The sequence below is a fragment of the Octodon degus genome, unplaced genomic scaffold (genome assembly GCF_000260255.1).
Source record: "Octodon degus isolate 3935 unplaced genomic scaffold, OctDeg1.0 scaffold00018, whole genome shotgun sequence".
Classification (NCBI taxonomy): Eukaryota; Metazoa; Chordata; class Mammalia; order Rodentia; family Octodontidae; genus Octodon; species Octodon degus.
Window position 1 is genome coordinate 5,540,458 of NW_004524594.1, and position 12,719 is coordinate 5,553,176.

The 12,719-nt window shown below is 39.1% G+C and overlaps 1 protein-coding gene across 1 annotated transcript; it reads left to right on the top strand.

Annotated features, from left to right (window-relative positions):
* The first annotated feature begins 2,096 nt into the window (after positions 1–2,096).
* Positions 2,097–2,363, top strand: LOC101563871 (dynein light chain 1, cytoplasmic-like). The gene has a single exon (XM_012513769.1). The coding sequence runs from the start codon at positions 2,097–2,099 to the stop codon at positions 2,361–2,363; it is 267 nt and encodes an 88-aa protein (XP_012369223.1).
* The last annotated feature ends 10,356 nt before the right edge of the window (positions 2,364–12,719 follow it).

Consider the following 12,719-nt stretch of genomic DNA (forward strand, 5'->3'; position numbering starts at 1 on the left):
GCTGCATGTAATAGTTCCACCCCTGGCCCCATTGTAGCTTGGATATTCTTAACATTTCTCTTGTCTTTTAGTAATTTTACTATGATTTATCCAAGTGCCTTCGTTATGTAGCATTTAACTAACTAAAAGTCTTGGTCATGCTTCTGGTTCATGTTATGCCTTGGACTGCTTTAATTACATTTTGCTTCCCTCCTTCCTTCCCTCCCTTTTTCCTTCACAATTCCTTCCTTCCCTCTTCATAATTCCTTCTTTCCTCCCTTTTTCTCCTCTTTTTTGCCTTTCCTTCCTTTCCTCCCTTCTTTCTTCATGTAATTCAATCATGCTTTTCTTGTATTTTTTAATATTTGCCTAGACTAAGATTTGATGTTTGGTGTACTAATTTGACAAACATTTTCCCTCCTTCATTTGTATTTCTGCACTTTATTTTATTTTATGTATTTTTTTGTTGTTCCACATTTTATATCTCCTTCTATTATCACAAAGTTCAATGAATTCCTTCATTATTTCACCCTTTTTTCTTGTCCTTTAGTTTGGATATACTTTGTATTGTTTGCTTTGAAGATTATTCAACTTTATTCTGCAGAATCTAACCTGCCATTAAGTTCATCCAGTGAACCTTCAATTATGTATTTTCTGTATATATTTTAGCTTTGTTTATTCCTTTTAGTTCTTTTTCAGTTTGTATTATTTTCTGTTTGCTAGCTTTCACATTTTCACTTGATCATCGTATTTATTGTTATGGCTCCTAACTAGGTGTCCTACCCAAACCTCAGGGGCTGGCAGGTAGTACTTTTTGGATATGATTGGATCTAGAATGTGTGTGGGATTAAGAGTGTGTGGTACTTAAATGAGATTAACATAATTTGGGGTATGAATAATGCAAGCCCCCCGCCTCCTGCAAGGGCTTGCAGGCACCAATCAATAAACTTGCATTCTGGTTTGAATAGAAAGGTAGAAGGGGCCGTCAGTCTTGCTGCTTATTGTTTGCTACTGCCTGCCTGCCCACAATGGGCTTCTCCTCTTCTGTGCTGCCCCTATGCCACGCATCCTGCCTTGGGATGAGATGGCTATGGGCTAAGACCTCTGCAACTATCAGGGGATGTAAACCTTTATTTCTTTAACTTTGGGTGATGGGTATGCTGTTTAAGTAAACAGAAAAGCTATGAGACATTCATTCATGAAGGTGATTTTAAAATTTTTGTCTACTTGGATTATTTCTATCATTTCAGAAACCTGTTTTTGATTGATCACGTTTTAGTTTTGTGCACATCTATTAGTCCTTGATGAATAGTGGACATGGAACATATTATGCTGTTGAGAGTTTCAATAGTCTCAACTTCCTTTACAGGTTAGGGGTGTTTATTTCGACAAATAGCTGAGTTTGACAGCAACTTATCTTCTCACTTGCAATGCTTCTTTTTAGATCTAAAGTAGTGTCAGCCACATTTGGCCTTTTTTCTATTTTTAAAACCTGCTAAATTTGTTTCAGACTTGGGCCTTTTACTTTACTTAGAATTTTGTTCAATTTTCTCATCAGCTGTGTATACTCATTTCAAGCATTGTCTCTTTCTCCTAACTGCTATTTAAGAAAAGAGATACCCATCTATTTTCTCTCAGTCAGACTTCAGCTTTTTTCTTTTGGTCATAACAAATACCACTTTCTAGTGTGACAAACTTGTCTACCTAAAGCACCCCAACTGTACTATGCAATCTTGGATTGATCTTTTGATTCTATACGGAGTGACTGACAGAATGATTGACACATTCAGGGAATATTTGTTGAATGAGTTAATATATAATTTCCAGTTCTCTTTGCCTCATGTCAGTAATAGCTCATCAGCATAAGCACTTGCCTGGAAAGCTCAGGGTCCTGAGTTTGATTCCACTTATGGGAAACAGAGAGAGAGAGAGAGAGAGAGAGAGAGAGAGAGAGAGAGAGAGAGAGAGAGAGAGAGAGAGAGAGAGAGAGAGAGAGAGAGAGAGAGAGATCATGATTTGGTAGCTACATCATCTCCCATCTCCCACCTGGCCTGAGTGGTACCAGCACCTCCTCTAGGTGACCTTTGCAGTCAGCCAGCTTCTGCTTCTTGATAACCATGTGTAACTTAACAGCAGTGACCAAAGATGTGGATGTGTCAGAAGAGATGCAACAAGATTCAGTAGAGTGTACTACGCAGGTGCTGGAGAAATGCAACAGAGAAAAGGACATTGAGGCCCACATCAAGAAGGAGTTTCACACGAAGTGCAACCCCACCTGCCACTGCACTGTGGGGAGGAACTTCAGTAGTTATGTGACACACGAAACCAAACACTTCTACTTCTACCTGGGCCAGGTGGCCATTCTTCAGTTCAGATCAGCTTAAAAACATGGACTGTTCCACACATCCGGTGATCCATCCAACCCCAAGGACTGTAGCCTAAATTCTGAATACAGAGAATGAAAGTCTTCGTCCTTGATAAACGAACACTTTAATCTTGGAGCCTTTTCCATATTGTGTACAGCACATTCTTTGTGCTAGCTTGTTGTGGTTATATAATGTTTAACAAAATGGCCTACATTTGTATATATTTTCTGTTCCATACTTATGTTCCTCATGTGATTTTATTTTTCTCTGTTCCTTTAAAAAAAAAGAAATCTGTTGGCAATGTGAAAAAAAAATGCCTATCCTCATGACCTCACATTTACTTTTCCTGTGTTACATAAAATATAATTTGTGTTGGACATATTTCCTGTTAAACATGTTCTTAGTATATTTGGGGAAATTTTTGATATATGCAACTCTGGGGTAAAAGGACCCATTTATTCCAAAGCAAAATGCCAAGTGACTATTTATCTAGCCCCCCTCCAAGAGGGTGACTTCTCTTCTGCTTTGATTGGAACTAAGGGACAATACTTAGGGATAGGCCCATCAACACAGGGACAATTAAATACAATCTAGGAGGCAGTGTGAGTGGCTGTCCTATGTTTGGTGAGGGATTCAGGGATGTGTTACCACCTCCCACTTGTACCATGTGGTGTGAGACATGGTGTTGTCTGTGAATCCATTTCAGCCACCCCAAGGATATTCAAGGTCCAGGGTCTGTGTTTGTGATGTCTGATGCTCAGGAACAGTGATTTTCTGACTGAGCCTTCTCTAATTTGCACTGTCTACCTAGGAACTGAACCACCCAATTCCCTAGTATTCTTCAAAACTACCTTTCCCTGATTGGTTACATCAGCATTGAGGCATTTCTGCTGTTTCTAGGCAAGAATGTTATGATGCACATTCTTGAAACAATTTCAGAGTATAAACTGTTAAAAAAGAAAAATTGAATTTCATTTTTTTATTAGTGCAAAGCAGAGCTCAGCTGACCATTGAATGAGTCAGTGAGAAATGCCTGTTAATACAAAGAGTTTTGGCGAACAGGGTATTGTGTGTGGCAGAAAAAGTTTGATTAGCTTGTAGCAAGCTTCACTCTTATTGGAGAATCACTTTCTATTCTAGTTGTTTTGCCTGCTGAGATCTATACTATTATGCTCCTATGGTATAAGAGGTAGAGAAAAATTGAGTTTCCTTAAACTGTGAAGGAACTAGTACCTGACCATGCACCTACTTAGAAGAAAATACCAGGTATATTAAACATATTTTAAATATAAAGAACCTGTAAACATTGCTGTTATATTTGGCTAATAAGGTATTTGTGTCTGTAGATCAGAGTATCTTTTACCTCTGCAAGCTTGTTATTTTGTTTCAATAAGAAAAACTTAAAGAACCTGAAGGAATTTAAAAGGACATGTTTTATCAGTTAGTTGATTTTGTTTTTTGTTTAAATCAGGGATTGAACTCAAGACCTTGTGTTTGCCAGGCAGGTGCTTAAGTCACTGAGCTAGCTCCCTGACCCTATCATTTAGTTTTTGATGGATAGTAAACTCAATTATATGCAGTGAAAAGTAGTTATTGTGCATGTAGATGAGTTCATATTGAATTGAGTAGGTGGTCTTTAGCTACAGATCTTGGCTGATTCCTGCTGGGAGAACGAGAGTCATCTGTCACTACCTCTTATCCCAACAGTGTGGCTCAGAATTATCCTCATGGCAATGACAGAAATGTTGGACAGCACACCAAAGCCCTCATGTTTTCTTGAGGATCAACCAAGTTTGAAATAGGCACAGGGTTCAGCTCCACCTCATTTTCTATTTTTAAGTAAGTCACATAGGTGAGCTCCAAGCCAAGAGCTAATCCATTCATCTTGTGTATAGCAGGAAGCAGTGCAAAAATGATGTGGCAAAAGGCAAGTATCTGGAAAGGGGAGAAGAATCGAGGCCATCACTGTGATCTGTTCTGTAATCTGTTCTGTAATACCTGGGATATATGAAACTAGATTAGGATAGGAAATATTTGAACAGATGAAGATCTCTGTTATTGCAATCCCTCATGTTGTCATCCCATATGAATTTGCGTGTCTTTGGTCACTTGCTTTGGATTCCTTGTCCAGAAGTTCTCTCAACTGGAATCTTGGCCAATGAGATGTTCAGGCTCTCAGATGCTGCTGTCAGGTGAACATTGGTTGTCCCCCACAAATTTATTAGAGTGTAATGCTTACTGTGAGGTATTATAGAAACTTACTTGGTCTATGGTGCTTAGAGAAGGAGTCTTCAAAAAGGGATAGGATTAGACAGGGATATTAGGAAGGAGTTTCTGTGACTGGAACCTAGGGGGGTTATTAAAAAGGAGAAAGACCAGATGCCATAAACTCATATATGCATGTGTGCTTTCTGCATCCTGCTGTGCGATGTCCTGAGCCATCTTCACACTCTTTCTGTAGGAGTGCTAACGCTAGGTGCAGCCCCTCACCTTTGGACCTTTTTTCCCAACAGAACTTTTCTCTGGTATTTCATTATAGAAGTATAGAACTAGTATAGCTACCTCCATAAAAATTAATTGTTTAGTTTTCCTTTTCTTTCTTCAATTCTGGTCCCCAAACAAAATTTACTCATTCAAAACTCCACATGAACATCTTACTAGTGACTGGAAAAAATGACACACAAAGAACACAATAATGCTTGCTCTCATAGACCTTAAATTCCCACGATGGACATTGGCACTAAGAAGCAATATTCAATTAAATCTTCTTTAGAATTTCTTTTACCTTTTCTTTTTCTCATTACATTCTAGCTGTTGGTCATTTTACTGTTGTTTCAACAAAATAAGTGCATTTGCACCTCATGATTTTGCATTTGCTGCTTCTGTTTAGAATACTTCTCCTCCAGGGCTCTATTTGGGTTACTCGTAAATGCCACACATCTCTGTACAAAAAGAAGATATGATTCTTGACTATCTGTCTAAAATGACATTTTTCCCATCTCTCATTTTACCTAGTCTTTGCTTTAAGTGGTTTATTTTTAAAAGTTTGTGTGTGTATCTGTGTGTGTGTGTATCTGTGTGTGTGTGTGTGTATTTGTGCATATTCATTCGTGCATCATATTTCTATAATTCTCGAGGGATAAACATTGTGAATCAGGGCATTGTGCATTTTTGTGCAATGATATTTTATGTCATTAGAGCAGTGAGTGTCACGGAGTGTCTTTCAACTCTGTTTAAACATCTTTGGCTCAAGTGACATCAGTACTAAGTTATGCATCAGTGCCATCTTATTCTTATTCACTATCCATAGATACTAAATTTGTATGGTGCCTGCCATGGAGTTACTCTTTCCTAAGATTTTACTAGCATAGTAGAACTAACCAGTAATGATTTTCTAGACTGGTCTCAGGTTCTTCAGATATTCTGGTTTCTATATCTAACTCCAAGACCTACCAGTGTCAGAACATAATGGTGGATCAGTATTCAGTTCCTGCTGTGTGTTATGCTAGGGCTTCAGTCCTTGCAGATATTCAGAACAAAACTTCCTACCTAGCACTGAATGGAGAAAGCACCATATGTACTCATGAGGCTTCTAAAAACACAGATCCATATACTATGCTGTTTCACACATTAATTTAATCCTCACAGAGCTGTGTAAATTAAATACTACTGTGAATCTACTTACAGATGATGAAATGGAGGGTTTGAGAGCTACCCAGCTTGTTCAATTTCGTGTAGAGCCGGTGTCAAGTCCAGATAATAACTCTATGCTGGTGCTACATTCCAGCCAGGAAGCTGCCTGCCCTGTTTGGGTCAACACAAAAGGAAACCGAGCTGTTTTCCCATGGTTAAAGCTCATTGTATGAGTGGAAGAAAAAAAGACAAACTTATTCTACTAGGGTTCACATTAGTCAGCTGACTTCTCTGAAGAAAGAAAAGGCATTCAACAATAAAGATGAAAATAGCCATGATTTGACAGCGAGGGGACAGGCAGCAAAAGAAGAGACAGGCTAATTTAAATTCACAAAAAACAACTTCTGTGGTCCAAAAGACATTACCAACAGAGTAAAAAAGCAGCCCAGAGGGTAGAAGAAAATATATGTAAATCACATATCTGGCAAAGGTTTAACATCCAAACAACACAAAGGACTCCAAAATTTCAACAATGCTGGCCGGTTGAGCAAAGGAGCCTGTGTGGTCAACATCTGCTGGGAGGTTGAGGCAAGAGACGCAAAAGTTTGAGCCCATCTGGGGCAATTTGGAGTCTTGGTGAGATGCTGTTTCAAACAAAACAAAACAAAACAAAACAAAACAAAACAAAACAAAACAAAACAGCAAAAAATCTCTGGAAATGTAGCCCAGTGTGAATCAATCCCAAGTACAAGAAAAATTAATAAAGAAAGCAAAGTACTTGAATAGACATTTTATTTCAAGAAGATAGGCAAATGACCAACAAAAAATAGCAAAAGATGTTCAACAGTACTGAACACTAAGAAAAGGCAAATGAAAAATACACTGATACCACTTCACGTCCATTAGTATGGCTATGATAAAAACAAACAAAAAACAACCAACAGAAAATAGCAAATGTCAAGGACATAGAGAAACTTTAACAACTGTGCATGGTTGGGGAGGAAAGATGAAGTAGCTTCTGTGGAGAACAATAGAGCTACTACTTGAAAAAAATGAAAACACAATTAGCACATCATCATGTGACCCCACTTCTAGGTATGAAGCCATACGAATGGAAAGCAAGATCTCTGAAGAGGTATTTATAAGTCCATGTTTGAATCAGTGTTATTCATAGTAGCTAAAAGGCGAAGGCAAGATGTGTCTGAGGTGGACAAGTATATAAATAATCTGTGATGTAACTTATGCTTTACAGTATAAATATATAGCAGGACATTATTCAGATTTTAAAATGAGGTCTGACATATATTACAGCATGGATGCATTATATGCTAAGAAAACAAGCTCGTCTCAAAAAGGAGGAATATGTTTAATTCTAGTTATATGTGATAAATCTGATAGTGAAATTCATAGGTGAAGTAAATAGGATAGTTTCAAGGAATGGTAGCAGATGGTCTTAGGAGGTCTTGTTTAATGTGTACAAAACTGCTGTTTTTGCAAGATGAAAGAGGTCCATATATGAATGGTGATGATGGTTATACTATGATAAAAATACATATACCACTAGCAAACTGACCCATTAAATGGGGTCATCATAGAAAATTTCATTACTTATATTAATTTTCAATCATTTGTGTTGTCTAAATAAAATAAAGGTGTAAAAATTGGTCCTACCAGGAAATACATTAATGGACTCGAATACTAACATGCTAAAAATGCTTTTCCTGTAGCCAGTGTGGAATTCACTAGAAGTATTCTGTACGAATAGAATAACTTCCCTTCTCTTTTTTACATATTTGGCATAGGGTCTCACTGTGCTACTCAGATTCATAGTGATCCTCCTGTTTTCAGCCTCCCAAGCACTGGGATTATAGGTGTGTGCCCAATATGCCCAGTCCTGGTGGCTCAGTGTGCCTGGGGCAGGGCTGGCATGACATGTCATGCTGTAGGGGATTAAATCCTGAAAGCTGCATTTGCCTAAGCATGTACTTAGTCTGCTGAGCTATCTTGCCAGCCCAACTTCATTGTTCTTGAAAAACAATGACCAGAAGAGCAGATGATTTATTTACAAATTCAGACACTTTCTTTAAAAAGAACCCATGAAAACCAAAGAGGAAATGAATGGGGCCAGCTTAAAATTGCACACACTTCATATGAACATTTGAATATTTAAATATGAGAATTATTAAAATATCAGAGTGAAAAATGCATAATCACAGAAAGTTTAGAAACTTCATCATATTCTTTCTGTTAATGAAACCGAATACTTTCACATTTGATAAAGTCTTACTAAATGATGAGCACTATATACATGTTTTGTGTTTGATACAATAATCCTGTGACATTGGTGCAATTATTTCTTTAAAATTTGTGAAATTAAGGTGTAGAATAATTAAGCTCCATGACGTAATTCGAAGTCAGACTATATGTTACAGTCAGCACAAGAGGAGTCTGTGACTGAATTGGTCAGCTTTTCCACTGCTACAACAAAGCACCCAACATTTAAAGAGGAAAGAGTTTATTTGGGCTCACAGCTTCACGGGTGCCAGCCCATGGACACTGACTCCAAGGCAGCGATACTATGGTAAAGGTCACGGAAGAAGGACCTCGTCACCTCATCACATCAGGAAAGCCGAGAATAGGAAAGAAGCCGGAGGAAGGGCTGGGAATCAGATATAGTCACCAAGATCCCGCCCCCATGACCTACTTCTCCCAACTAGGGCATGGCGTAATAACCTTTTTAGCTATGAATTTGTCAACAAGTTAACCAGTTGATGAAGTTACTGAGCTCATTGATGAGGTTAGTGCTAGCCAGCTTCTAAGGGCTCTCTTAATCTGGCCCAGTTGGTCATCTAGGTTAACAGGCCCAGTGATGTTCACACCCTGGCAGCTGTGATCCCTGTGCCGCTGCTTCAGATTCCTGCTTCTAGGTTCCTGCCCATCGTAGAGAGAGGACAGACATAGGTACTGTCATCATTGTTCAGGCTATGTTCATACACAAAGATGGCTCCGGTGGGGCAGGGCAGGCTGGGAAGAAACACAGTAGTTAAAGTCAGGAATATTCCCAATGAGATTCTGTTACAGTCTCATTGTATGAAAGCAGTCACTTAGCATACCTGGTCCTCAAATGTATTACCTATGAAACAAGAAAAACACCTTGTCTGGCAGTATTGGGGGAGGATTATACAAGACACTGAGCAAAATTATGTAAGTTAACTTGGATTGTGTAATATAAAGGCAAATCCATGCTTTGTTCCTGCTATTGTTACTATTACAGTGAATTTCATAGATTGGCAACTAGATTGTGATGTAACTGCTCTGTTCTTGCCCAACAGAGTGTGCTACAAAAGCTATAGATTTTTGTTTCTTTCTTACAAGTTCGATCAGTCATGGTATTAAACGCATGGCTAACAGCCTCTGCTGGCTTTCTCTGACAACCCAGCCTCCAAATTTTTTATTTGTTGGTTGGTTTGTTTGGGAATGGGGGTTGAAACTGAGGCCTCTGCACTGAGCTCTAGCATGAGTCCCTTTTTTATTTTAAGCAACTCGTTAACTTTTCCAGGTGAGATTCAAATTCGTGATCTTCCTGCCTCAACCTCTCTCAGGGCCAAGATAGCCAACACACACCACCACCCCCTGCAATCCTCCCGGATGTACTCATTTCCCTTTTCCTAATGGTTCATGTTGTTCTTCAGTATCCTCTCATTGTCATCCAGAAGGGGGTATGTACCATTGTGTAGAGATGAAGAAACCAGGAGTATCTTAAAATGAGAACGCTCTCAGCCAGCAATGTAGAGAAAAGGTTTGGGGTGAGGTCTAAAGACAGCTTTGGAGATAGCATGAGAGGGTTATGCCAATAGAGAGGTGGGGGTTGTAGGAGCTTGAATAGCAGTTGAACACATGGTGGTCCTGAAAAGTGCCAGCAGAGTAGGCATGAAGGAGTGAAGGCAAAAACAGGGATGGAGGAAGCATGGTCCCTTTTGGGTATCGTCTGTGTGAGGATGGAAGGAGAACGTTTAGGGTGATTTTAAATGGATTTTGTTGGGCTCCACTTCCTCCTGATGCAACCCTACAAAGAAATTGAATGTTAACAGGAAACAAGCCTCAAAGTAAAGCAATGAAGTGTGAAGGTTTCATTTCAGCAACAGGAAGCACATGTCACTAGCAGCCTGCCTTCCCAATTGTCTTGAAATTCCACCTGTAGTGGGTTGGCTGCCCTGCCTATAGGAGTCAGCTCGTAGGATTGCAGGGGCTCTCTGAAGTTCCCAGTAAACACTGAATGTGTGCAGATGATCAAGCAGAAAATTGGAATTCCTCTGAGCTCAGGGTTCTTCCTACTTTTCCTCTGCCTTACTTTTGCGGAAACCCACTCAAGATCCTGAAGTTTGTCCATTTGCTCAGAATATCCAGGGCAGAGACCTTCAAACCTGAGTACTAACAAGCTGAACTCATCCTCCTAAATCAACCAGCATGTGAGAACTAAGAGCAGCCTGGAATGTAAATGGCTTCTTCCTTTTTTGCCATATGTTCATTAGAAGGTTCTGTAAGTCACGGGGGCATTCAAATTAGCTTTCCATGCTGAATTCCAATAATAAAATCTAGAAGAGTAGGTGGAAGGGGAGTGGGAAAAGCCACAGGGTTCTTACCAGATATTTCACAGTGAATCATTTGCCTGTATTCACAGAAGAAAGAGCTGCATGAGAAAAAATGGGGCAAATGCTGGTGGTTGTTTTAACAATTCTGCTGGTAATACCTATGTTCAAACAGAAAGATTTGATTTGTGTTCTTGAGCACCATCTATGGGACCCTGGGTAGGTGCTTAATTTCTTTAATTCTGTTTCCTTAACCATAAAATTAGGAACTATGACACCACAGCATTTCTGAAACAATTAATGGTGCTGTGTGTATGTTCAGGCTTTACCATGTTTTCTGGTATTTAAGGTGGGCTTAATGTATGTTGCTGCTTATTGTTGTTCTTGACGTTTTTTCCTTTCACTTTTCTAGTTTCTTATGTTTATTAAGAACCCATTAACTAGATCCACCCTCTTTTCCTCAGCCATCTACCTCACCCCCACGTCTATAAATCGTCAAATGAAAATTAAGTCCTTCATCATTTTGAGATACCTTTCAAGACTAGAGGATAAAGCAGCATATTTTAGCATAAGTATAAATGCTAACTAATTCCTCAGCCTGATTACAAATCAGGATTAGGGACTATAAATGAGGACAGGAAGTCTGACCTGCATCTACAAATACAGAATGTGGCTTTCACCAGTGCAAGGAATTTGTGCAAATTGTGTCAGAAGCAGATTCCTCTCTGTGCAAGGGCATGGCTGCATGGTGAGCATTCTCTGCAGACTTCCTCTTCATAGGGAAATTGAGGCACATCCTTTAACTTTTTAGTTTTTTCTTCTTATTCAGTGGAAGTTCTATTTTGTGGTTATCATTATTTTAGTTTTATGCTTCAGTGAGCATGAAAGCATCAGAAAGATGAAGATTATTTAAACATTTTTGAAGGTGGCACTGTAAGGGGTGAACAAGAGCACATGTGTGAAGCTAACTGCTCACCCTTCCTCCTCTTTGGTGAACCACTGTGAGAAGCACAGGAAATGCACTGGTCTCCAAAGTCAGAGAGAACAACATTGCAGTGTTGTCACTTCAGAGTCTTGAGACTTTGGGCAGGTTGTGACACTTCTTTATGTTTATGGGCCTCACCTATAAATGCACAGCAGTGACACGCACATCTAGGAGGTGAGCTGAGAAGAGCCTAGCACCAAGCACTCTCACAAGACTGGCTCAGAGTCCAACCATGCGCGTTTTCTTAAGGCTCCATGGCTGGGTCTGTTGTCCACCTTGACTGGGCATATATTATATGCACATGACACTAATTCCTTTTCCTTTACTTCTACCTGGGATAAAAAGGCCAACATTACCTTACACATACAGTGTGTGTGTGTGTGTGTGTGTGTGTGTGTGTGTGTGTGTGTACTGCAATACCTCTCCTTTTAGAGGAGTGTTCTAAGGATTGAAACCAAGATCTTTGCATTGAGTTACATTTTCAGCCTTACCATAACAAAGCCATTTCTCCCCTTTTTATATTTTCCTTTGAGGGAGGGTTTCACTAGGTTGCTAAATTACCCAAGCTTGGCTTAGGTATGTGATCCTTCTGCCTCAGCATCCTGAATAGTTGGAATTACAGGATGTGCTCCTCTTGTGAGGATTAACATTGATTGTCTACAGATTGGATAAATAAATACCTAGAATTTTAGTAAATCACACTTTTGAATTTTTCTTTGGGTAAATTTTCAAAGTTGATTTTTATATAGATAATTAGATGAGGGGAAGACACTCCCTGATGGTTGGTGACATTGTCTAATAGGCTTGTAGCCTGGGTGGAATGAAAAGGAAAAGAAGTAAAAAGTCCAGGAAATATCAAATTTCCATAACAATCGACCTAAGTAAGTCAAAATTCATTTAAAACTATTGGGTTAAGACCAAGATAAAGCAAGACCTATATAACAAGAAATGTAACTCTTGCTTTATCTTGGTCTTAACCAGCCAGCAAAAAAGTATAAAGACAAAGTATAAAAAGTAAAGCCATATTAATATGCTGAACTGTAAAAGGCTCAAGTCAACAAATTTTGACATTGCCAGTCCTATGGAAAACCCACTACTGTTATGGACTACTGGACTATATTGGAATATTTTGCCGAATTCACATACCTCCAATATTTAAATGACAAT